At 43.4% G+C, this 26,580-nt stretch overlaps 1 protein-coding gene across 2 annotated transcripts in view; it reads left to right on the top strand.

Annotated features, from left to right (window-relative positions):
• nek7 (NIMA-related kinase 7) overlaps positions 1–25,613 on the top strand; it is a 63,021-nt gene extending 37,408 nt beyond the window's left edge. For both annotated transcript variants that reach the window (XM_004553771.4, XM_004553772.4), the window contains exons 6-10: positions 5,936–6,044; positions 7,132–7,239; positions 12,728–12,822; positions 19,939–20,052; positions 22,057–25,613. In XM_004553771.4, coding sequence (XP_004553828.1) covers positions 5,936–6,044; positions 7,132–7,239; positions 12,728–12,822; positions 19,939–20,052; positions 22,057–22,167 — 537 coding nt within the window. In that variant the 3' untranslated portion in view covers positions 22,168–25,613. The remainder of the gene's footprint in view (positions 1–5,935; positions 6,045–7,131; positions 7,240–12,727; positions 12,823–19,938; positions 20,053–22,056) is intronic.
• The last annotated feature ends 967 nt before the right edge of the window (positions 25,614–26,580 follow it).

The raw sequence follows: 26,580 nt of genomic DNA, 5'->3' as shown, positions 1-26,580 counted from the left end.
ATTTGACAGAAGGAATGAAGCCAGGATGTCTGTGGTCTCCTGTCGTTACAGGATTTGGACTTGCTGGACATTGAGTCAATGTGAATCATCCATTCCTTTCTGAAACTAAACACTAGCTAGCACTGGGCCTCCCACAGCCTCCTTTTATCTCAGCACCACATGTTGGTGTTTGCCACAGCTGTGAAATAGACATGGTTAAAAAAACAAGCGATGATTATTGGTCATAAAGGCCAAGTGAGTGCGGTTTGTAACAGGATACTGCATCAGACGTTTAGAAGAAGTTGTGTTTTAGTTATGTTTTAATGAGTTTTAATGTCATTAACATTAAAATCTGCGTACAGGGTCAAGAGGTTTTAGTTCTGAGTTCAGGAAACCAAAGAAAAATTCATTATCAAATTTCCAAGTCAATTCAAGTTGAATTTCAATTCATGAAAAAGTTCAAATTAGGGTTCAAAATTGTGGAGAAACCTGTGTTTTCTGAAACACTGGCTGAAGGTCACCTTCATTGTCTCTGCATCTCACGTTCAAGCCAACAGACTCTGGAAGGAAGCTAACGCCAAGCAGCATTCACAGTGACTTTAAGTTGACATAGCAGGACATTGAACAGTGTGTTGTGGTTGACTAACCTGTCAGCCTGTAACGTACGAAGTGGTTTAACTTGCAGTCGAGAGAAAGAGCGTCAAAAAAAACAAGAAACGAGGTGAAGCCAGAAAAAGGCAAAAAGTTCATGGTGAACTGTTCCTCGACTGACCACAGGAGGCTCCTGAAGCAGGTTGCTGGTTACAACACAGAAATATGGCAGAAACACATTTTTATAGCCTCATACAAGGAAAAAAAACAGTCTGTGGATGCATCTTCCTTGCCACGTTTGGAGCCTCGGTTAATCACCAGGCTCTTTGTTCCATGTCTAAAAAGTCAACACAGCAGCACCAACAATCGAACACTGAGGCCTCAAAACAGGGACTTCACAAACTAGTGTCGTAGTTTCCACACATGGAATGAATCATTGGTTTTAATGTAAATGTAATGATAAAAAATATTCTATACACAAATGTTTTTGTTGTTGTTGTTGTTTACTACACCACTACGATTTTTATGCCATGTGACCCCTCCTGTCAGTCCTCCTGGATGGAGACAAATACCGGATGGATTTGTCTCCATCTGGGCTCAAACCAGGGTTTTGGTGTACAAACCAGTACACTATGGAAACACTCACTTTGTTAAGTGTTTACACGTCCGAGAACAAATGTCTGATTTATTTATTTATCTTTTTCATTTGCAGTTCAATTCAGTTTATTTGAGGTTTTATGCATTTTTGCATCAGTACCTGAACGACTGTACTCTTCACAAGCGCTGACCAATAAGCTAAATGCAGAGTGAAATTCAGATCAAATGTGTAATAGCCAGTGTTGGGTAAGTTACTTTAAAATAGTAACTTAGTTACATTACTAGTTACTTCCATCAAAAGTAACTCAGTTTCTTCAAGTTACTCGTTACTTTCAAAGTAACTAGCTAGTAGGGAAAGTAACTTTGGTTTTACTCAGAATTCTCTTGTTAATGTGTTGCTTCCATAACTTTGCCAGCCTTCTAGCTTGCTTACTTGCCACGGTGCACTGTGCCACCTACCAATAGAAAGGAAAAGATAATGTGCATATTTCCACGAGAGAAATCCCACGCCTGGACCGTCATTGACTGCTGCCATGATTCTAGCCTACGTCACAGTGTCATGTGCGCCTTTTACATGCAACACAAAAACTGCAGTCGTGGTGCTTCGATTGTACTCAGAACTCAGAAATTCTGCCTTCTGAATAGGAAGATGTGGGTAACACCAGACTGCAGATGAGCTGCATACAGGGCTGGACTGGGACAGAAAATCGTCCCGGGCATTTTGACTGACCGGCACGCCATTATAGGAAAAATCATAAAGCCTTTGAATGAAAACAAACACTGTTCTGACAGTGATGTTCACTGTTCTGATGGTATATATGCATCAATCTATCAATCGTTTGTTGTAAGATTCAGATAATTATTTTTTAAAAACGAGACATTTTAAATGAGAATAAGAAAGAAAAGTATTTCTTTGTGCCCCCCTCTCCCTGTTAATGCCCTACCTGGCCCCCTGGCCACACTTTGCTAGACCCGCCCCTGCACAGTTACCAGCTGTCAGCTGCTTAGAAAAGGATCCTGGTGTTATTTGTCTCTCAGAAACAGTTCATAACTTCAACTCATCCATGTCACCTAAAAGGTAAACCTGTTTCTCCATCACAGCTCTGATGGTTCAGTAAGGACATCTCCTGGTTTCATCTTCATGTTTCCCTCTCACCACATATCCAAACCGACATCATGACCAGCAGCTTTTTTTACAGCTGTGGCTCCAGCAAACATCAGCTGATACTAGAAATTAATATTAAATAAATTCTAACAACAGCTGATCAAGCTTAAACGTGCTGCTGTTGTTTAGCGCGACATCCGCTGGTTTCCTCTTTCTGGCGCAAAGTGAGCGATAAACAAACAAGAGAGACGATCAGCTGATCATTGATCAGTTTCATGATTGAAGTAGAAACAGGAGAGAGAGGGTGAGAGGATGAGAGAAGAAGAGGCAGCTGTGCAGCGTAAACACAGAATAACTCCAGCTTTGTGTCTTTTTCATTGTAGCTGAAGTCCGGGACAAACTGTTCCTTTTCACCTCAATAAGAAACGCTAATATTTTCTCTGAATACCAGACGGGACGGTTGGCAACTCTAATAACTTATGAACAAAATAAAGTTCAACATCATTAACTTCATAGCACCACCCAGCTGTATAGAAACTCCGTCATGCTAGCTAGCACGCAGTACGGAAAAAGTCAGAATAACGAAAATAAACTCCACCTAAACTTGGTTTATATCTGACCCAGAGAGACTGCAGGTCATAACTTCTTACCTGAAGTTCAGTTCACACTTGGACCGGCGGCCGCCTCGGGTCTCTTTTCCTTCTGCGTCCCTTTTCCTTCATCCACCTGCTGGCCTCCACCACTTGCTAATGTTACTGAATCTGTGGAAGCTCCGCGATGCCACCACACGAAGTAACGAGTAACGACCCTATCTAAATCCCAGTAACGACTAACGCGTTCCTGGTTTTGGCATAATAACTAGTTACCGTGCTCGTTACCACAATAATAACGTAGTTACTGTAACGCGTTACTTAATAACGTGTTAGTCCCAACACTGGTAATAGCATTAAGCACATACTGTGTTGCTTTGATCCTGTTAGCTTTCTCTGCGCAGGAACTGAACAGGATTGTTCAGAAGTAGCAGTAATTATATCCCAGGCTCACCCTCGTCTTTGAGCTCGACCAAACCTCCCGTTATTATAAAAACCTGCCAGTATAGCAAATTAGTGGTGTGCATGTAAAAAGCCTGGTCTTCTCCCATGCATAAATGATGCTGCAGCGTTGTATCAGCACAGCTCGACAAGCTGTTTGCAGTCATGCTCAGCAGCTCCACATCCGCATAGTTCAACACAGCAAATTAGGAGAGGCGAAGATTAGTGGTACAAGAGAGTGAACATGGCAGGCACAGCAGCACACACACAGATATATATCCGGTACACATACACTCGATACATATGGCGCACTGTGTAAGCAAACAATATACGAGCATGCCACCAAATGTTCAGAGATGCACTTTACAGAGACGTAACACGGCAGTCTGCAGAGGTGAGACAACCAACCGCGGAGCGTCACCTCTATCTTAGCTAAGCTGCCGAGGACGCTGGGAGCTGTGTCACATCCTTATGGCTGCTGACAACACACGCTCACGTGTGCACGCCTCTTCTCTGCACCATTTGTCTTCTGCACCGCTCTAAATGATATGTTTTTGCAGTGTAACAGTGGCAGTCCAGAGGTGCGTGCCAGGGCTCAGTCGCCCCCCCCCCTGCGTGGCCATAATGTGAAGTAAACACATAAGTACAGTGTGCCATATGTAAAACAGACGCACCCCCCATGCATGAGTTTAACATTTTTTATTCTGTTTGATTTCTCGTCCTCCACGCTGCTCTCTCTCTCCCTCGCTTCTCTATTACTCTCTCTCTTTCTGACCATCTCAGAATTCAAATGAAATCAAATGGTCCTTGATTTGCATGCACTTACAGAATATTGCATGTGCAGTGTTTGCTGTTAAAGGCGTGGAGAAGAGCGCGCTGGTGGTGTCGGTGGGCGTCTATGTGCTCCCCCATTGACATCAAACGGTCCTCTGATATGGAAATGGGAGGGCAAAGGAAGAATGGCTCCTCACTGAGGCTTTGTTTGGATGTAGGCCAAGGTCTATCCCTCCCTCTCTCCTTCCATCCATCTCTATCCTTCCTTTCTTCCTAACCTTAATTTTCTGCATCTCTCACCCTCACCTGCATCGTTTCCTTTACTGGCTCCCATCGTTAGACTGTTTACACTCTCACATCTTTCATTTCCTCTTTTTTAAAATCTCTTTTTATATTCTGCAATAATTAACAGCCCGATCCTGTGACTTGCTTCTTCTTCACTGATGATCACATTCTTCTGTGTGGCAAAAACGCAGAAACGGTCGGGATGCACAGATTGCATAATGCAGCGATATCAAACATCAGACGTTTGGCTCGCTGAAATTGTTCATGTTGACTGATTTTAACATATCGACAAACAACATTGTTGTCACAGTGTCGGGGGCCTATTTTTAGTTGTAGCATGATTTCCACTTTATGTTTGCTAAATGTTTCAGATGAAATGTGATGAAGACGGGAACGACCTTAAAACTGCAGCTTGTTACTAAATAAAGAGCGCAGCCTTAAGCTAGGTGTAACTGTGTGAACAGAAAACGTTCGAGTAAATGTTTACAAACAGAAAATAAGGAAACAAAATATGTTTATTGATGATCATTTTAAGCATTGCTGTTGCTATTGGCCCTGAAGTTTAGAATTGTTTACAGTAACATTGTTTATAGTAACAATTTTAAAAGTAGCCACTTTTGTTACTATTTGTTCTCCCGGCATCATTAAATTTGGTCTGATTTGAAGCAGAGCAGCGACAGCCAGAGCCACGGGCCGATACAGTCAGTTTCCACTAGTATTACTCAATCATCATATACATCATACATGCACATTCCTGTTTCAATTACATATGTTATTAACCTTTGGTGGTGTGTGAGCAGTGCATCAGCGTTTCAGGCAGGTAACTTACTGGAGTGTTCCACTTTGAATTTTTCTAAATAATTTGTTCTAAATACTTAATTCTCGTGTGCATACAAGCCAGGCTTTTTTTTACACCCTGCAATAGGAGCCACCCCATAAAACTCTGATGTCAGCCATACTTTATGCATTTGGTTAGTCTGCACTGCTGTCTGAGGAGGAGCTCCTATCATCGGTTCTTATTTTCAGCCATCGTAGGTCAATAAGCTCTGTCATCACGAGGCCTTTTCTTGACAGGGACCAGTTTGATGAATGAGAACACTCGGCTCTCCGGAAATAAATAAATAAACCTTTTAAACTACTGGAGCCACCGTGCCACAGAAAGCTGCACCTAACAAAAGTGCTGCGTGCCAGATGGGAGCATTTTAGATGGTACCACAAATTTCTTCTGCCTGTCTCTGAGGATGCATGTGCTTTCTATTGTAGACCATAGAGAAAATGAGACGGAGCTCGGTTAAGCAAATGGACAGAGCTAGACGAGAGTCTGGGTCGCATTAGGAGCGGAGTCGCAGAGAACGGGAGCGATACTGTACAAAGACACACACTTGAAATTGTATTCTGTGCCACACGGGACTTTTTCCATTTATAATAAAAATGTTTTGTTTGTTCTTTCCTTCACTTGTATGTCATTTTTACTTTGATGTCCTGATTGTTTGTGTGTGTGTGTGTGTGTGTGTGTGTGTGTATGTGTGTGTGTGTGTGTGTGTGTGTGTGTGTGTGTGTATTTACTTCACAGCACTTTAAGAAGCAGAGAAGGCTTATCCCAGAGAAAACAGTGTGGAAGTACTTTGTTCAGCTCTGCAGTGCGCTTGAACATATGCACTCTCGGAGAGTCATGCACAGAGGTATGCACACAACACACGCTCTTATTAACACAAACAATTAGAGGACTTTTTCATTCATTACAAGTCTTGGAAAATCCCTTAAATTTGTCGTTTATTTTAGTTTTTGGGATTCTGTGCTACCTTGAATATTTAAGATTACTTACAAATTTGTGTGCACTGATCTGCTCTCAGCACGGGAGTGACAAGAAATGGACTGGATTTAACTACGAGACCCAGTAGAGCTCGTATAAAATCTGATGTAATCCTGAGTGTATTATTACACAACATAAGGAAAAAGAACTTATGAGTAGTTTGGTGCACTGGCTGTCAGTAGGTTTCCCAGACGTGGACTAAGTCTAGTCCAAGACTAAAAGAAACATTCAGTGAAGACGTCCACTTAAAAACAGTTTATGGTCTATAACTGTTAGTAAGTTGGATCCACGTCTGGCAGCGCGAGCTGTTCAAGTATTTTTAGTAGCTCGCTAAACTGAAGTGAGAATGCTGAAAAATGTTGGAAAATGTTCAGTGTTTTTCTGTAAAGGTGCTTTTTAGTTCAAAGTCAATGTGCTTAAAGTGAATTTTCTTTAGTGTGAATGAGCGTGTTTCATAAGGCGGGGGCTTAAGTGTAGGTGTTAAACAATACATAGACCAGAGAACACAGTGTTTATGGGCACACGTGCTTTGAATAGGGCCCAGTCAAGTCGAGTCCTGGATTCACATGCATAGGCTACACACACACACACACACACACACACACACACACACGCACACGCACAGCTACAGGTGATGTACTTCCGTTTGGACTGACTTTGATTAGGGCTCAGGGACACTAATGAACCCTGAGCTCTGAGCTTTAATGACCACTTAGCAGAGACGGCCTATTCAAAAGCCGCTTACAGTTATACGGGAGTAGTAAATTTCAAAGCCCGACGTGGGTCACATTACCAAGGTGTTTGAAACTATGTTAATGTCCAAATGATATTTTCAATGATGGACTTTATGCTTCCAGTTCAGTCATGTTTATTTGGTAGAGACTAAAAGTAAAACTTTCCTGAATTAATATGAAGAAATTATCGTTTGCAAGCTGTCACTTTTCCTTCACTTTCAGACATCAAGCCAGCCAACGTATTCATCACAGCTACTGGAGTAGTTAAGCTAGGAGACTTGGGACTGGGGCGATTCTTCAGCTCTAAAACAACTGCTGCTCACTCGCTGGGTAAGTTATAGCACTCTGTACATATGTGGATACACCAACAACCCCCACTGCTCAGTAATCTCCCAGTGTTGGATGTGTTTCATTAGGCACGGGCAGCTCAGAGCCATGTGTCATGTAGTCATTCTGCCTGCGCCGTTCTGTGCCCGGCACCTCCGCTGGCCACTTAGCTGCTTCCTGTTACCTTGACCTTTAACCCTGACACAGATGAAAACTGAGGCTGGCGACACAGAGGTCCGATTGAGACTGCGCCGCTTTACAATCGCGGTTATTGTAGAGTTGATGGGTGTTTGTGTCACAGAGGAAATAAAACTGCGTTATTTTTGTTTCAGGAACTGTCATTGAAGCCGCCGCAGTAATTAGGTCTTTGTCCATTTGGTTAATTTTAAAATGTGACATATCATATAGCCACATGACTGCAGTCAGTGCAATAGTTTTTATTGTTAAGGAACAGCACGGTGTTGGGATGACCTGACGGCCAATAGTTTGGTTTTTAGCACAAAAAAGATTCTTTGCATTCAAGTTATTAGTTTTCTGCACTGTTTGGTGTTTTTAGTCCGTCTCCTCTTTGTGTGTAATAGACTTCATGAACAGATGCGTCACTATTTTAAATCTGGAACATGTCAACAGGAGAGAGGACAGCATTGTGCTGAGTGTGTTTAATAAAGTCTCTATTTTAGTATAGACACAGAGGCATGCTGGCAATCTTCCCCAAGTAAGAAAAAAATTCTCTTTTTTAGAATAATTATTGGTTAAAATTCATACAAAATTCCCATTTTTTGTTGTGGTGTTTAAACGCAGCATCTTAGCAACAGCACATACAAATAAGCGACGGCTGCTTATTTCATGCAAATGATTTTAGATACTTTATTGAGTGTTTTAGAAATATAGCCCAGAAACTGCACGTGTGTTCTTTGTTGTGCTTGTCCGTCCTTTTTCTGCATGTTCTGTATTAAAATGGTCAAGTGATGTGTTGCACTGCTTTAGTGAAATAGTTGAATGCCCAGAAAAATATAATAAAACGTGTTACTGATCATTGATGGGACTCGGGAACACTGGTTATAACTTGGCCTTTCTGCGGTACATGAAGGTGCTATCCAGTATCCCCTGGGCAATTTCAGATACTTCATAGATTGGAAAAAGTAGGAAAAAAGAAGAATTCCTTGGACAAATATAAGTACTGCCGTTCACACCGTCTCACTTCCCTATGTCAGACTGTTATTACCACAAACAGCGTGCTATTCTCAGCCTCGTACAGCAGCGGCTCAGCCTTTGAGAAAGTGTGAATCACATGATCAAGTCAACAGAAGCCCTATCAGCTGCAGTGCCTGCAGAGCGGGGTGAAAGCGCCTGTGATTGCTCATTAAACGCTGAGTCCACAGCGCCCTCTTTAGGCCGACAGAGGACAAGCAGAGGGGTCAACTTGAATACCCCCATTAATCTGATGCTATCAACATATTTCTTTAGATTTAAGTATGCAAATAATATTTTTATAATGTTTTTTTGTTAATTCTATAATATTATTAATTAAAGTTCATACAAAGTGCAGTAAACAACAAAACTAAATTAAATCAAACCTTGGCATAAATATATTTAGTTCCATCTCTCCAGGGCTGTCTCATGGTCTTCCATGAATTTGAATAAGCTTGTGAAGGATACATGTGAGATGTTTGAATGATTAATTGCACACATGCAGATATTTATGTATGATCTCGTTCTATAGAGGCGTGTAGCGTCTATAGGTTAGTGAGACCTGCCCACATTAAGGACTAGGAGCGTGTCGTGCTGTCTCCTCTCTTTCTTTGCCACCTCTCTGGCTATAGCTTTTCTCCATCCCTCCCTCTGGTGCTTTGACTTTAGTCAAATAAGGATGAAGGTGTAGGTGAAGGAGAGAGATGGAGAAGGTGCGAGGATACTAGAATCTGAGAGTAGAAGGGAACCAATACTGAAAGAGTGAAGTGAGAAAGAGAGGAGAAAGCAAAATGTCACAAAAGGAAAAAAGCATAAGAAATGAAGAAAGGGTGACAAAGAAACAGAAAAAGAAGTGTAGATGTCCCAGGTGTTAGAGAAGAGTGTGACAGAGTGACAGAAGAAGAGGAGAAAAAGGAAAGAAAAGTTAGTAGGAGCAGAGTAAGAGCAGAATATGACAAAAGTGACAGGAAAAATGGAGGAGAAGAAGGAACGCGAGAAAGAAGGATGGAAAGAAAAACTGTGAGGAAGAGGTGTGTGTGTCTGTGTGTGTGTGTGCGCAATCGCGTGGGTATGTAATGAGCCCAGCCACACAGCTGAACAGTAGAGCAGGGCGGTGGAGCTGAGATGGAGGTCCAGGCATACAGCCTGTCAGCTCCTAGGCTTTCAAGTCAGCTGCAGACACCCCCCCCCCCCCCCCCCCCCTACACACACACACACACACACACACACACACACACACACACACACACACACACATTTTCTCTTTACACTCTTGCCCACGCTGAGAGAGACAGTCTTTTTGTCTCATGTATGGATGTGTCTGTGCACACAGATGCACATTCATACGGTCTGAATTTATGCACACGCTCATGCAGAGGTAGATAATCATGCAGAAATTTGCAATGTGCGTGCACATTAATGTGCACAGTATCCAAACTTCCAGATATAATACCAACCAAAAAAATCAAATCAGTATTAAGAACACCGAGCTGCTGAGTTACTTAGATTTAAGGTGGATACTTGCATTTAAGCAAGAAAACGATTGAAAGAAAGAGCAGGACCGGGAAGAGGAAGTGAATAACTACTTATTACTGCCGATTGGCAGTAATATAATATACCTGTAATTAACACCTGTAATGAGAAAGGTGTTAACGATGAGTTCTGGGGGTGAACGAGGAAAAGGAAAAAACAGAAGGGGAGGATCGCATAGGTCGATGTTGGAAATGATTTTGGGATTTTACGCGTTAAAGCCTTGGTTATGTTGGTTAAAGCGGGCATAAACACAGAGGCATAATATAAATGCAAAGAAAACCATAAAGGGTTCACTGGTGTGGGGTTGGTTCAGAACGGCTGCTAATGAGAAACGCAGCGATAGCTTTGGAGCGGCACACAGATTAGAGGAGGGTTACCCTGGTAATGTAAATGCTTTACTTAGCATTAATATGACAGTGTTACAAGCTACAGTGAGTGCAGTCTAATCAATAGTTGTATCTAAAAGGGGACGAGCTTTGGTTACATTTGCAGCAGATTCACGAGTGCACGGGCTTTATTGTGGATGGCTTCTCACCTCCTATACAACACTTATCCTGTTAGGCAGAGAATACAGTGTTGTCATTGCTATTCACAATAATGGAAATCAATCCCAACATGACTTTCAATTTATTTGCATGAATAAGTAATGTGGCCTTAATTCAGCTTGCTGAAGGAGCCGAGCCGCCGCCGCTGCCTTTTTTATGCCACTATTAGCATAAGAGAAGCTCATTCTTTTTAATCAACTAATAATGAATGTTAAGGGAGCCTGTTCAGACCGCACCATGAGACCTCACACACACACACAACCTGATGACCAATTAAAACAGCCATTCCCAGTATCATGTATTCTTCCACTGGCTCTCTGGCTTCTTCTCTGCCGATGCTGATTATTTTCGGACTGACAGGTAACACTTCATTATTCACAATCACACATTTAACAGAAAAACACGTTTTCTCAACCCAATTAGATCTGCATCGAAATTAAAGCCGTCATTTCAGTTCCCACAGACTTCAAATCTAATGCCCTTTCTGTAATAGTTTTATTAAATGCAGTTACAGGATTCGAGCTTCCTCAGACCTGTTAATGTGCAGAATAGCCCCGCACGCCAGCGTAAGAGAGCGCTAAGACGGCAGTTACGTTTTCACGCAGGCTGACGTTTCTCCCGAGTTCTTTCCGCTCGAGAGCCGTTCCTGCCCTCCCAGCTTCCCTCAGCGTTTGTGTGTATTTTAAACTCAACAAGTCCATAAAAACTCTTACTCCCGGCTCTGCACGTTTCCCGTGACACGTTTTGTTTATGTGCTTGAGGCAAGACTGATCAGGTTTGGATCAAACAAACAAAGAAGAAACACCACCCCATTTAATTAATACTTTTTGTGTGTTTCGGAGCCATAAAAACACTCCTGCAATGATTTCAGTCAGTCTGTAACATCACATAATGTTTAAGATTTAATTCTATTGGTTACACCTCAGAATAAGAAAGTTAAATGAGGCAGGGCTTGGACTGAAGTTTAACATACTGAACCAGGTTATATGTTTTTGGTTTTTTTGGCTTCACTAAATCAAACAACTGCGAGAGAGGAGGATAACAAAAGGGTGCTTCTGCAGTCTTGTTTTAGGATCAGAGCAGCCTGTTGCAATAAATAAATGTTCCTTCTCTCATTGATGCTCCTTAACAAAAATCAAAGGGTTCATATCTCCAGCATCTAGAGCCCGTTTGACTTTGTTCTGATCTCAGAGGATTTTCTGAGTGATGACATTATTTTCTAAGAGGATTCATGACTCAGCAGGAAGCGTTTTTGTTTAACTAGTGATGTTATTCTGAAGCGCTGTCGTCACATTAGTTACAAGACTAAAGCTAAAATCACGCTTTGCAGAGGTGTGCCAAAATCTGGGCTTAGAGGAAACATCGATTACAGTGCGTGAATTGACTTTTAAGTTAAAAACTGACCACTGAAGTAATAAAGCCTGATACAAAATAACCGCTTAGTGTCAGGTTAATAATCAGCGTGGAGCCTAAAATGCATTCAAGCTAATGTTGATTATTATTGAGCATATTTAGCTGTTTATCTTTAACTTTATTCACATGATCTGAGGTGTTTTCAGCAGGTTATGGTGCTGGTGAAATTCCCATCTTTTATATGTGACTAATAAAAAGCCTCTGCTGGTGTGCTTGGTAGACTTTTACATGGGAAATCACAATAAACAGAAAGCAGATGAAAAAAATCAAAGCTTGCATCAAACTCATCCTGCAGAGTTACGACTGTATGCCGAGCTGCGGCTCCTGGTTGTGTCCAGTTGGCTGACGGTCTGATTTCCTGGAGCGCTGCCATTCGCTGTGGCAGTTTGGGATTCTTGAGTTTCAAAACCAGAAACGGGCCGACCGCTCCCCGGGCGTATCCTCTGACTGCTGTTTCAGATCATTACGGAGCCCCAGTAATCAAAAGTGATTGATGTGTGTGTGTGTGTGTGTGTGTGTGTGTGTGTGTGTGTGTGTGTACACAGCTTTGTGTTGTCTTGAACTTGCATGCATGGTCCTGGTATGTGTGCTGATATGTGACCTCACATCCAAGCTTATTTCAAAATGACACAGACGACACACTTTGTTACAAAAACACGTTGAAGCTCCATCACCATGTGAGCCGTGTGGGTGTCGTTGTTGATGTGGAGGAGAAACAGGTTTGCAAAATGTTAACGCTCATTTTGTTTTTGTCCTGTTTCCTGTTTCGTCCACTTCTCTCCCCCCTTCCTCCTTCCACCATGTTCCAGTGGGTACTCCTTACTACATGTCACCGGAGAGGATACATGAAAACGGCTACAACTTCAAATCTGACATCTGGTCGCTAGGATGCCTGCTCTATGAGGTAAACTGGGAACGCGTGCACACACTGTCACCTCGCACTTGACGGTAGGAGTGACACGAGAACACATGAGCTGACACGTGTAAACAACCCGTTCTCATCCATTGTCGTGCATGAAGATATGTACACACAAGCAGTAATGGGAAAAATACAAACACGCACGCTTCGTTAGTGATATTATCTTCTAGATGTTCTGTCGCTGTTGTTTTCCTCTCGTCTGATCGCGGCTCGTTCAGGCCTCGCAGTCTGTTCTGTAGACCTGCTAAACATTGAGAGTCTGCTGAGTGAAGGGAACTGACATGGCCATGTGTTTTAGATGAAGCTTTCCGGTGACACTGACTAGTTTGATTAGTCGGGAGCAAACCACCACAGGGCGCTGCTGTAGACCACACTGAGTGGAGACAAGCCCGGGAGGAGCACACACAGAGGGAACAAAGGGAAAGGAGTGAGGAGCAGAACGATGATAGACACGGATGATAGCAGTCAATCTGACATCGCAGCTCGCCGGCGTTCCCGCGCAGACACACACGGCCGGGCACAAAGTCAGAAACACACTGCGGGCTGAGGAAATGCCCACATTTTCCTCCCCTCGTCTCTCCCGATTCCCCTGAGCTGCTGATCATTTGGGCTGCATTTCAACGCACCAGTGACTACACCTTCTCTAAAGCGCCTCAGGCACAGAGGTGGAGAACGCGTAAGGAAGAAGTTTGAGCTCAGCTTGCAGGTCATGGTTGCTCAGAGACCACAGTCCTTCATGCTAATTAGCTCCCCACAATGCACTGCGGCAGCGCACGTCTGTGGTTGGTTGAAGGATGTGGATGCTGTAGGTCACACTCAGTGTTTCTGTGTGTTTGTGTGATTGCTTGCATGGAAGCCGCTCCTGTTACTGTTAAGAAAACAGCTGGGCTGCACTGGGTCTGGCACGCCTACAACAGTCCCAGCCTTTACTCTTTACACATCAGACTTTGGTGTTACATTAACATTTTCCAGCAGGCCGCTGTCTGTCCATTTGTTAAAACTTTCATCATGTGCTGCATCGATTGTTTTCCACTTTTAGCTGGCACACAGCACTTTGATCTTTCATGCATTTCACTGGCGTCACAGTCTAGACCAAATGCAGAGAAAGTACGATGGAGACCAGAGATGAGGAGAATCTGGGAGTGAGCTCGAGAGCAAAAGTGAAAAATGGATGAGACTGTTTCTCTTTGAGTAAGCCAGAAGGCAAGGAAGAAAGATGGAGGGTGAAAAAGTTTAGGAATCTATATATGAACAATATAGGAAGCTGGAGAAGGGTGGGGGAATAGGCAGGAGCCATAAGAGTGAATGAAAAGAGAGGAGATGGAAGGTTTGGGAGCAGAGGGGAAGAAGTGAAAGAGGAAAAAAGCGAGAGCGGGGAAGTAGATTGCTGGAGCGAGGAGAAGGATGGGGGGTGCTCATTCAGAGAGAAAGTACTGCAGGTACAAGAGCAAAGACAGAACTCCAGCCATCAGGTCAAGGTGAGCCATGCAAGGTGCCTGTGGAGATAAAGATTTTACAAGCTTATTGTTACCAGAGCAGCGCTCACCACGCCATGCATATTCTCTTTGAAGAGCAGCCTCTCGCCTTGCACTGTTCTTACTGAGAGGGCTCCGCGGTGCATTCGTTGTCTGGAAACTTGCCTCTCTCCAAAACTCTCTTCTCCATTCCTCTTTGCTCACATCTTCAGCTTTCTCCGAATGCCTTCCTTTTCCTCACTTAACCTTCAGGCATAAGGAATTCACACAGAAATCCACGCCTGATCCCTTCGGTGCTCATTGATTTCACTACAATAGGAGGATCGCGCTGGTTTCTGAGCGCGTGCGTCCGCGAGCGCGCGTGCGTTTGTAACCCAGGGAGTTTGAGAGAGCCTGCGTTTTTCATCCTCGTGCCTGGGGGTTAAGTTCGGGTCCAGGGGGCCGCACGTCAATACCTGGTCATTGTATCTGCGTCCGTCTTCATCTCCCATTCTGTTTGATCCCCTTCTTGTTGTGTCCAACTTCATTACATCATCTGGCCCCGCGCCCTCCGCCCAAACCGCCGACACCGCCGTAAACGGGGACGCTCAGCTGGGTTGTCTCCCACGGCGACATGGTCACATGGTTGCAGGGCAGGCAATGAGACTGCTGTCTGCTAGCGCTCGTTACAGTCGAAACCACCTCATACTTGAATCAGTACCACACACACACACACACACACTCACGCACTCGCACAAACTCACACACACACGCACTGTGGGTCGCCTGCTTGCATAGATCTCTTGCGGTTTCTGTTTTGGTCTTAAAGTTGGAGGAGGAGAATATGTCAAGAAGTTTTACTGGAATGCGTCTCCTTCCTGTATGAAGCGTAACCATCCGTACCTCTGACTGTGCCCACGCCCCCTCCCCTCTTGTTTTGCTGGAGCTTTTACGAGGCCCAAAAATGCCGGGTCCTCTGAGCAGCTGGCGTTTGCATGTGATGAGCTGTGGTTAACCCTCTGTGTGGCAGAAACAGAGATTTCTGGTTTTAAAGGCTTTTTTCTGTGTTGTTGAAGCTCCTCGTTTGCTCTCGGGCTGCGACTGAAGCATGAATAAAAGTGGCTCTACCTGCTTATCTGTCAAACTTTATTAACAAAATATTATTTGTAGATTTTAATTAGGCAGTCGATCACACACACACACAGACACACACACACAGTGTCTAAAGGCAGGCCTGACATTGTGATGTGAAACCAAACTAGTGCTGCAGGCGTGTAGGTGCATATGTGAGAAAGAGAGAGGATGAAAACACAAATATAGTTTTTATTTTGATACATTTATGGTTCGATGTGTATTTTTATTTATAACTGAGGGTTTGTGAGGAGCTCTTTAGTCTCAGGCCGTTAAGACTCGAGGGATGGAGGTGGTTGGGAGGGGGGAGGCGGGAGTCTCACGCAGCTCCTTTAATTGGTGTACAGGGAGAGGAGCTGGAGAGCGAGCGTGTGAGATCAATGTTAATTACACTGGAAGGCCCTATGCAGACCTTTTAGGGAGGGATGCTACCTATACATGACCTGGCCTAATGCAGAGCAGAGTGGGAACGTTTGACGTGAGGCTGTTCTGATGGTCATTACTTTATGATAGACTTTGAAACAGCTGCTCGAGGGTTACGAGTTGGTTTAGAGTTAGGATATAAATCAGCTAAGGTGGTGGTTTGCATTGGGGTTTCCCTGTGAAGCCGTGATGTTACATTTCAGGACGAGGGGCTGGGAAGTGCATCGTGTCAGCGATGGTCCTCACAAATATAGAAGCACAAACCTACGTGCGCGTGTGTTCTGCCACCAGCAGCTCACAGCCCTCAGACAGACAGCAGGCATGCGTGTGCATTGTATGTCTCTCGAATATCAATGAAGCATACACACACAATCGCGCACACACACCGGGGGCTCAGGGGTCAGAGAGTGAGTCAATCATCTAAACCGTTGCGACGACACAGTCTGAAAAAAGGAGTGAGTGTGTGTTTGTTTGTGTGTGTGTGGGTATGCATCTTTATGGTGTGTGTGTGTGTGTGTGAGCAGGGGGCCGGCAGCTGTCAGGGGCTAGGAGCAGCAGGCACTAATGAAGCAGATGAATAGTGCAAAAACTCCCAAATACAAACAGGACAGTTGACATTTTTCATCTGTCAAAAGCAGAAGATGCATGAAAATACGACGGGGTCTTGTTTAACCCTTCACACGCTGCTGTGTGGAGTGCAGCTCTTCTTTTTTCTCCCTTTCTCTCCCTCCGTCTCACTCGCTAATTGGGAAATCTGGATTTTTGGAAACCGCTAATTCTTACATGGATACCTCAAAATATGAAACCTGAACATGGACAGAAATGTGTATTTTTACATGTAGAAATGAATCGAGTAATGATGATGATCTTTGTCAAAAAAAAGTCTTTTTCTGTTTTTGTCTTGTTGTTGTTTTTTTAACATGGGAGTGAGCAGAGCGCCTAACACTGCGAGCTTTGGCATTTTCAGGTATCGACTGTGGTTATTCAAAAGTGATTGGATTCTGAAATGAAAGGGCAAGATGTCCACTGACCTCGGTGGCAAATGACTCATAGGTTCAGCAGCCTTGTTGGGCAGATGATTTATTTACAAGCTGCAATGAATGACTAATTAGATGGTCATTTAATTGCAGGTAGTGAGCTGTTGTCTATGGAAATGCATGTTAAATAAGGGTCCATAGCTATAGCACACTGAGTAATTAACATGTTGGAATAATAATACCTTAACTTGTTGCCGCCTGTGTTAATGGCTTTTTAAATGTAGTACTGTGTGTGTGTGTGTGTGTGTGTGTGTGTGTGTGTTAAATGTGGAGCACCATCTATGTGGGAAGGTGCTTTTGTGCAAACGTTCACCAGTATTACTTGTTTTTGTTGAGTCCACGCGTGTGCTAATCAGCTGTGTAACATTTAGCATCCTTCAGTCGTCCTGTGAGTGTGCACACGGCTGCTTCTGCTCGCCTTGGTAACGACAGGATCAGGTTTTAAATTGTGACTTTGTTAATAACAGAAGTGCATCATTGATGACGTGCATGAATATTCAGCTGTCAGCTGCTGGTCTTGCAGTCGAGGCAGAGAGGTGTTCACAGACAACAGAGGGAGATTCTCTTTCACTGGATGTGTTTTGTGAGCATGAACAGCAGAGCAGGGCGACCAAAAATATTTATCACGATATACATTTGAAAATTTGCGATAACGATATAACTGACGATATAATTGACACTAGACAAAATACTTTACAACTCCTCAACTTTATTAGTGCAAAAAAAACACATCAATGTATTTTCACTTACACAAGCAGCTGTTTTTTATGTGCATTAAAGTTATATAAAAATTTAACAGTGCAAATTCCTCGCTGACAGTTTAACCAAAAGGCGTTTCCAGTGGAAACTGGCCGACATATCCTCAGCATAACCATGTATAATATCCACAGAACTTAAAGAGGTTATACACACACACAGTACGGTAACATTATGTTGAAGCACAGTACGTATCACTCCGCGAGGCTCCGCCTACAATAGCCGTAATGCTCCGACAATCCATCAAGCAGTGCGGCTTCGTAGCTCAGCAAAGTCGTACTGAAACATTTGACAGATTTTTGAGCGCCATGTACATAAAATCGTTCCGAGGTCAGTAAACACAACCAGAGTTCATACATAAGGCACACGGGATTATAAGGGGCTCTGTCGACTTTCAGACAAATCAAAGGATTGATTTTAAGTGCGCCGTATTTTCCAAACAACATGGTAATAACGACGGCCCGCTAGCATGCGCTACCAAAAATAGTGCTTTGTTGTGTATCTGACGGACGAAAGCTAAACCAGTTCCACACCAGTGAAGCTGCAGCATTTTTACAAACCAGTTCAGGTTCATCTGTTTCATTCAACGATCCGCTTTCGCTCTTCTCATTCTGCGTCGCCGTCATGTGTGTATGTAAACAAAGGCACTGCGCATGCGCGTTTTACCCATAGTCTACCGCGATATTTCATTTTCTTATCGTTGCCCAACATCACACCGGTATTACCGTGAGCGGTATGATATAGCCCAGCCCTAATGAACAGCATTCATGTAATAATTAACACGATTGTAAACGCTGCTGCCGTCGTCTTGATTTCCCTCCGCGGGCTTGGACAGCCGAGATCTGGCTGATGGGAAACGTGTTTTCTTTGCTCTAAATTTGAAACGTTTCATTGAAGGCAGCCATGATTAAACCAGCTACTTTGTACTGGTGCATTAGAAACACCAGCACACTAGGCACGACTGTTTTCTTGTCTCTGCAGCGCTCGACTGTACGTGTTAGCTGATGAAGACAGAAAAATAGTCTGTGAGGAAGCTGAAATAATCCAATGAGTTTGTGTGTGACACTAGATGGCCTCTTTATTCTTTTACCTCAAACACTTCCTCCTTTCTCTTTGTCGGTCCGATTCACACAGACATATTTTCCTCTGCAGCTTCTCATTTTGCTGAAGGTGGTGTATTCTCACTAACCTGCTGTACTCTGTGTGGAAGCTTTGCATTTGGATTCTTGTATGGAGACTTTGTTCTCATCTGTTTTCACGCTACCAATTAGCAGATTGTCAAACACACACTGTACTTTCTCCGAGGGACACCTGAGCAACGCTTCAAATAGTAAGGTGTAATCTTCCCACTGATTGGCCCGCTCTTCTTTCCAGTTGCTTTTCTGAAGTTTGGAATAAGCTCACGTACCGGTCACTAGTTTTGTTACAGACACATGATCGGCAGCCTGCAGGTAGCAAACAAATCGAAGAGAGAAGTGTTTCTCACAAATAGACTGTACAGATCACGAGATCACCCAGGAGTGATTCGACTTTGATTGTACTCTTACTGCAACTCACAATTTCCTATTTAATGTGTTTTTGGTGCGTGAATAAAAAGGAAGCTCTGAGCACTTTCTCACACACAGCAGTGATAATGACCGAGCACTTACACGCTGCTTGTTTTTGAAAGCACTGAATCAGAAAAACAGTAAGCATTTGGCGGCTGCTTGTTATGCAAGTGTGCTGCAGGCTTCACCTTTCTACAAGAGGAAGTGAGTCAGTCACCGAGTCTGGGAAAGATGGCGTGCGTCTTTCATTATTCTTAGAAAGGCAGCGAGGATCCTTCACCTCCTTCCACTCACAAAGGTTTCCATGCGCTTTCCCTTCTTCCTGCTCGTTCCCATTTGCCCTGCCTCTGCTCTGCTCGCTTGCGTTTGTTTTCTAGAAAATATACGTACTCGTCTGGCAGCGCATTGTCAGCATCGCAGGAAAGTCCACCAGCCTGCAGCGAGAAGCTTCCAGTGGATTTGTTTTGTTTTGGTTCGGCTGAAGTTTAGACCGGGATGTGCTGATATGTACACAAAGCTCTACATATTGACTTGTTGTCTTCCTGCACCCAATCCCCATAATAATCAATAGGATGCACGTCAGTAGCAGAGCTGCAGACTCTACTGTTAGCACAGGGTGCAGAGCCGTCTGCCTGCCACCTGTTGAGAGCTTGATTGGGTGTTTTACTTCCCGTTTTAACTTCACTCACTGACTGCTCTTGTCTTTTTCCCACTTTCTGTCTCTCTCCACGTCTTCTTATGTCTGTGCTTCAGATGGCAGCCTTACAGAGTCCGTTCTATGGGGATAAGATGAACCTCTACTCACTTTGTAAGAAGATAGAACAGTGTGACTACCCCCCTCTTCCCTCAGATCACTATTCAGAGGAGGTAAGTACTCGTATCAGCTGCCTTTTACTTCTCAGGAACAGAATAAATATAGACTTGTTCAGTGTTTGTAAAGCAGCCGCCATAGTCTTTAATACAAATCCCTGTCTCTTTCTCTTGATGCCACTTTCCTTTTACTTATATCGAACACTTAAATTATATTTTTATGTCGGTGAAATCCACCCGTCTGCCTGAGCTGCAGCACAGGACTGTGATCAGAAGGCTGGATACGATTTTAGCCGCGCGTATCAAAAGCATCTGGCCGCGCTCGACGGTGGGGTGAAACCAAATGTGCCAGAGTGTCACGTTTCCTTTAGTCAACGTTAAATCGTCTGCCGTAATTCTGCGAAGACTGATCCGTGCGCAGAAACGTAATGCAGCCGGGCTGCGGTTAAAGATCACCTTATTGCTGATTAGTGCTGACATGTGCATGAATCTGCGTGTTTTTCTGTTTGCGTGCCCTCTTTGTGTGGGTGGCGTTTCCCCCGTCTGTTTCTTTTAAATGCGTGTAGTGAAATGCTCATAGGCTGAGTCACAGGCGCACGTGCACGTGTAGGTATTGGAACCTTTTTCGGTTATTGGCACATTTATTAGATTTGCACTGTTTAAAAAAAGTTGCCTCATATCTGATTAAAGTCAAGAATGCCGTCGCGCTTTATCATGTTTGAGGCCTGGTGCTATTGAAACTACTGCAAACTGACATCACCCCACAGCTAACCTTGTGGTTTAGGTTTGAGTTTGCAGTTCAGATATGTTTAATAAACTGTATGAACCATCATGGTCAGGTATGACTTTAAAGCGCGCCGATGTGGTTTTTACCTTTAGTGCCGCCGATCTGTAGCCAGTGTGTCTGCAGAGGCTCATTTTAAATGGCTGTTCGTGTCTCCAGTGAGCTCGTTTACCCTGCAGAGAGAGGCTTTTGTTTTACTCTGGTATTTACCTCATTAGCCTGATAAAGGCTAATTGTGAGGTGTTTTAAGCCTCTGTGGTTGCTCTGTGTGTGTGTGAGTGTTTTAGTTCTTGCAAGTGTATATTTGTTACATGAGCTCTTTCCACACACACGAGCGCCACGCTGAGCCTCTGCGTTGCCCCACATGTCACCCCCATCCAGGAGAAAGGAAGACAAAGCGCAGGAGAGAGGGAATGATGGAGCGAGAGACAGGGCGATGGAGAGATGGAGATGAGGGGGGTGCCTGCAGCGCCTGTCTGGATGTAAACAATGCTCCTGAAGGATCGGCAGCAAACTGTCAGCTGCTCATCTTTGTTGTGTCATTTAACCATCTCCATCTATGCTCCCCCCACCACACACACGCCTCCCTTCGCCAGCTCCGCCACCCCCCACACGCACATGAATATTTTACATATCTGCATCTCGGCGCCCTCCCCATCTCCATTCTGTGCGACTAATTCTCAGACTGTCTGAATTTGCATCTTTGCCTCACCTCTCGCTCACACGCACGCTCGCGCGCCGATACACAAAACTCGCCCGAGCCCGCGCGCCGCGCAACAGCGGCCGGGAAGTCGGCAGACGGTTACCATAGCGACCTCATGTAGATGTTTTTTTTCCCCCCTTTCTTTCCTCGTCTTTTATTATCTTTTTTTTTTTTTTTTTAATGATGGCGGTGGCTGTTCCGCCTGCGAGCCTGTCTATCTGCTCCAATCAGCCACCGCGCGCCGCTTCAAGTGGAAGCACTGTCTCCGGATGGCAGCGGAGTGGCAGCTGTGTGCGTGTGCACGCGCGTGTGCGTGCATATGGGGGGTGTGCTCAGGTAACAGTGGATTCAGCAGACCAATAAATGATTAGCGCGCTACCCCAGCCACGCGCCTCCGTCTCAGTCGGCTTACCTGTTGCTCTGTTGTTGTTGCTATGACGGGAGAGGTCACCTAGAGGGCGCTGTTAGCAACTGTTAGATTTGTCTAGAGCTGCTCTTCTAAATTCCTGTGTGATCTTGTTTCACTGCATCTCTGACAATGTTTCTCTTCTTTTTGTCCCGTCCGCGCCACCAGCTGAGGAAATTGGTAGATATGTGCATCAACCCGGACCCGGAGAAGAGGCCGGACATCACCTACGTGTATGACATTGCCAAACACATGCAGAGCATGACGCAGGGCAGCTAAGCCCAGAGTTACGCACACTATGCCTTGCAGAACTCCTGTCCACGACCTTCTTGCTTTTCAAGCTGGACTCGTCCGTCTTCATTAATAGAAAACTTGCTCCAGTTTCTTGTCATCAATAGTAACACGTTTTTTAATTTTCAGAGTGCTCGTTCAGTCTGTAACCTTTTCTCCCCTCGAGTAAAGAATATATTATATTACCAGTGCAGCTCCTTTCCTAGACTTTAATGTGTATTGTATCTCACCGATGTGTCGCTATGGCTTTCAAACACGTCATTCTGCTCATGTCAGACTGTTTCTCAGTATACGTACTGCTAAAGCAGAGGTACTGGAAAGAGGTCAACAGTCAACAGTCAACAGTCGATCAGTGCAAAATATCATTAAATTTGACCTCGAAAGCTCTCGATGACCTACAGTCGCCTCAGATGGCACAAAAAATAAAATTAGTGTCTAAAAATGGAGCGAAGAGACGTTCGCTCATTGACAGCAACTCTGCAGAGTCTAATTGCGGTTGAAGTGTTGTTGTGTTGCACTTTTTACCCTGGTACTGGAAGGCTGGCAGGGTGATCATGTCTAATGAATGTATTAGAAAAGGAAGGATCGTTTAGAGGGTAGACTACAGCTGTGCTAGGGGGACACGAGCAAATGTCTCCACAACACTTTGAATGTAAGTCATTGTGACGCCCATGTATTGTCTTTGAAAATATCACAGTGTGTCTTTTCTGAGAGCCGAGCAGGCAAAGAAACTGTAACAGCAGCAGTGTTACATGTGACGTTCACGTCCTCACGATACCAACACGGTTCCCTCCATGACTGAACTAACGAGAGATGAACTGCAGCTGCAGAGTTTCGTTTGTGTCCGAGCCATCAGAAAAGTAGATTAGCTACACAAAACTGCGTTAATGCTGCTGTGTAAGTTGCAGTGCGTGTGTCTTTTATGTAACAAATGAGAAGTTACTGATCCATGCTAAAAGTACAGCACAGGTAACAGCCAATCAGAGGAGAGGAGACGGTTTATATGTGGGAGAGCATCTTTATGATTTCTATGCTTTACCAATTTGTACTGAGGGGGAAACATTTAGTTGTACTGTACCTGGAAATAAACACCACCAAAGAATAACAAAGGAAACCATTAAAATGATCCGTTTGTGCCTTTAGAGGCAGACGACTTAAATAGAAACAGGAAGTGGTTTACGTAACGACAGCGACGATACAGCGAAGGTGTAGCCTGTAAACGAGGTTCGACGCTGCTTTATTTCAGTGTCTTACACGTTAGCGTCAGACTAGAGCTGGGCGATAGAACGATAACGATATGTATCGCGATATAACTTTTACTCGATAGAGAAATTAAGCTATCGCGATAGACCTCGCCGCTCTTGTCCTCTTAAAAAAAAAAAAGAAAAAAAAAAAAGGTCAGCCAATCCAAATTAAGTAGCGCAGAGCCGAACCAATCACAGCCGCAGCGTCACGTCGCGTGACTTGTTACACGTACAGCACAAGTGCCAAGCCGCACGTGTGTTTGTTTGGGAAGCAGCCAGCGGGTAATGGAGGAAATGAGTGTGCCGACTAGAAAAATCAACCGAGCGTGACCGAAGAGAAAACAGATGATGGTTCCAACGCCGGAGAGATTGTCGAACGGAAGAGCCATAGAAGCTCCGTAGTGTGAAGGTATTTCGGCTATTTCAAGTCTGACAAAAAACAGAGTAGCGTGCACTGTAAATGTGCCGAAAGCAAGTCTGGAAATACAATAAACTGGTGCATGCGTCACACTGTGCGCCACGTTATTGTTTCGGTGAAATGAATTTCTACAATACTGTTAATTCTACTCTCTGCAGTGTTTAAATGCTTACATATACACACAGTTACTGTCCCTCCACACATACGACTCGGTTCTGCTTCTATGCCGCAGCTTTGTTTACTTTTTCCCACCGAGGCTTCTAGACTTCTGATTGGCCAACATTTCTGCACGGTTAGGAATCTAGCGCCACCTGCTGCTTTGGCATGTTCATAGCAGCGTTTTCCTTCATTTCTGCCTTTATGTGTGGACGGGATTATTTTTAAAATGAAAACGGAAAATCTCCGTTTTCAAAAATACCCGTGTACGTGTGGACGTAGCCTCAGTCTCTGACTGGAAGCGCTAATTCGTCATTCGGCTTTTGTCAGACTAAAGTAACTGTTAAACTGTTTGAAAAGCTCAGCTATACAACAAGGAGAGATTGAGAATTTCCTTTTAGTTCTCAGTTTATTTGATATTGACAAAAGTTAGTCAGTTTTGTCTGTTCTTCTGTAACACAAACTAAGATTTATTTTTAGAATTAATATTTTGTTTCTAAGTGGAATTGACAATTTAGTCTGTTTCGTTTGTTCTATTTTGAAACTTAAACGCTTTAGCGGCTGCCTTTTGTGTAGTTTGCAATATTTGCCTTTATTTATCTGAAAAAGTCTCATGTTCCTTAAGTACATCTACCCTGTTGAACTTATTATGGGAAATAAATATTTAAATAAAAACAAGCTGATGATTATTTCACATTTTACTTGTGAGCAACAGCACATTTAAATCTTACAAATATAGTTATTTGGCTTATATCGTGATAGATATCGTTATCGCCTGAAATGAAAAAAAAAATATCGTGATATGAATAAATCTCATATCGCCCAGCTCTACGTCAGACCCTGTAAACTCACACGTCCTCTGTTTCTAATGTTTGTTTTTGTCAACATACGAAGTCCGAGCTTCCAGGTCCGAGGCAGCGCAGGTTCTTTTGTGTTCACAGAAAATGTTGCAGTTATTTGTCTGATACTTGCAAACGCAGTGTTTGCAGTTTGTGTTTGCTGCCGTTCACCTCGTCCTAGATTTTGTTCCTTCGTTGTTTTACGTTCCCATGGCGATAACAGTGTTTCTGCTCTCTTAAATTTTCATCATCTTCACCTGCAGTCCTGTTAATCTCGTCTGTGTAGCACCAAAACATTGCAGTATTTTAGAGTTTTTAAAGGAGCTGTGGCACTATTTTTATTAAATATTTTGCTTTGATGCTATACAGAATTCCTACGCTCAGTGTTTTAGGGCCTTTTATGCTTTTTCTTTGAAGCATATCTAACTAAGGCACCTGATCATTTATGTTAAAGTGCATTTCTAACAGCAGCAGAGCGCCGCAGATGCGGAACAAATGTTAATACTTTGTTAAAATCTTCTGTTGGTCCTCACACAGCGCTCGGTCACTTTAACCATCACGGCGCTCGTGTTGTCTTGATGCATCGCAGCGCTCCACTGTGCCTCTTTTAGCTTTGCCCTGTTTATCTGAGTCCAGGTGTCGGCCACAATGCAAAGTACTGGTAATTGATATTTATTGTTTTGTTAGTTTAGTTTTCTCAGTGAATATTTCATGTCAGAAACATACCCGTGACACGCCTTGTACGCAAACTCGATGTAATAAAGCTTTCAAATGTCATTTTTCTTCCTTTTGTCTTGTTTTTCTTGGAGAAGGTTTCAATTGTGACAAACGTGCTTTCTCTGCAAAAACACAAGCACAGCTACAGGTCACAGGGCTCAAACATGCGGCCTGGGGGCCACTTGTGGCCCATGTCACTCCTACTTGTGGTCCATAAATAAGTTCTTAAAGAGATATTTGAAATGTTAAAAAAAAAAAAAAATCTGAAATATTTCTGTGTTTTCTTGTTTTTTGTACTACTTGAACACTAAAGCGACCGTCCAATGAGACTGCAGTGTCAGCAGTGGCCCGCAGCTCATGTAAGTTTGAGACCCTGGTTTTAATTTTGGGTTTTAGGGGCCTGGATGGTAAAACTGGTCCTTTTTACTTCATTTCAAAGTAAGAACTTTAATATTTCCCTTGTAAGGATACCACAGTGTTCCAGCTTAAAGGTAAGTTGTAACTTTCATTGGTTTGTACTTCAGAAAACTTTCGTTCCTCATATTTGTTCAATTCAGCTCAACTTGTCATCTGTGCAGATAAATTAGGCTCATCCTGAAAACTGAACTCACTGACATCATTTCAGTGTTATTTACTGATAGAATCGCTGCATATTATAAGAATTTTTAGTACAAACAGGAAATCACTGTATAAATGTAACAACATGTAACAAGTATCAAGTTTGCTGTAAAAGAACCTTTGATGTCATCCACTGGGTTGAAGTTTTTCTACAGAATAGTTTCAAATGTAAAAGCACAAAAATAAAATGTTAACAAATCATTTCATCTAAAGGTATTTAGACCCTCTGCTACACTTCCATGTTTACTTTTGCTTTTATTTAACGGAAGCTAGTATTTAATTTTTCTGTTTATAAAAAGAATTATACTATGATGTCAAAATTGAAAAGGAAAAAAAAATCTTTAAGATGTGTCAGAAAGGTCATTATGTTATTTATGAACTTGATACCAAAGTATACGACACGTGGATC

The sequence above is a fragment of the Maylandia zebra genome, linkage group LG17 (genome assembly GCF_041146795.1).
Source record: "Maylandia zebra isolate NMK-2024a linkage group LG17, Mzebra_GT3a, whole genome shotgun sequence".
Classification (NCBI taxonomy): domain Eukaryota; kingdom Metazoa; phylum Chordata; class Actinopteri; order Cichliformes; family Cichlidae; genus Maylandia; species Maylandia zebra.
Note: the sequence above shows the minus strand (reverse complement) of the source record. Positions and strands in the feature narration are given on the sequence as shown.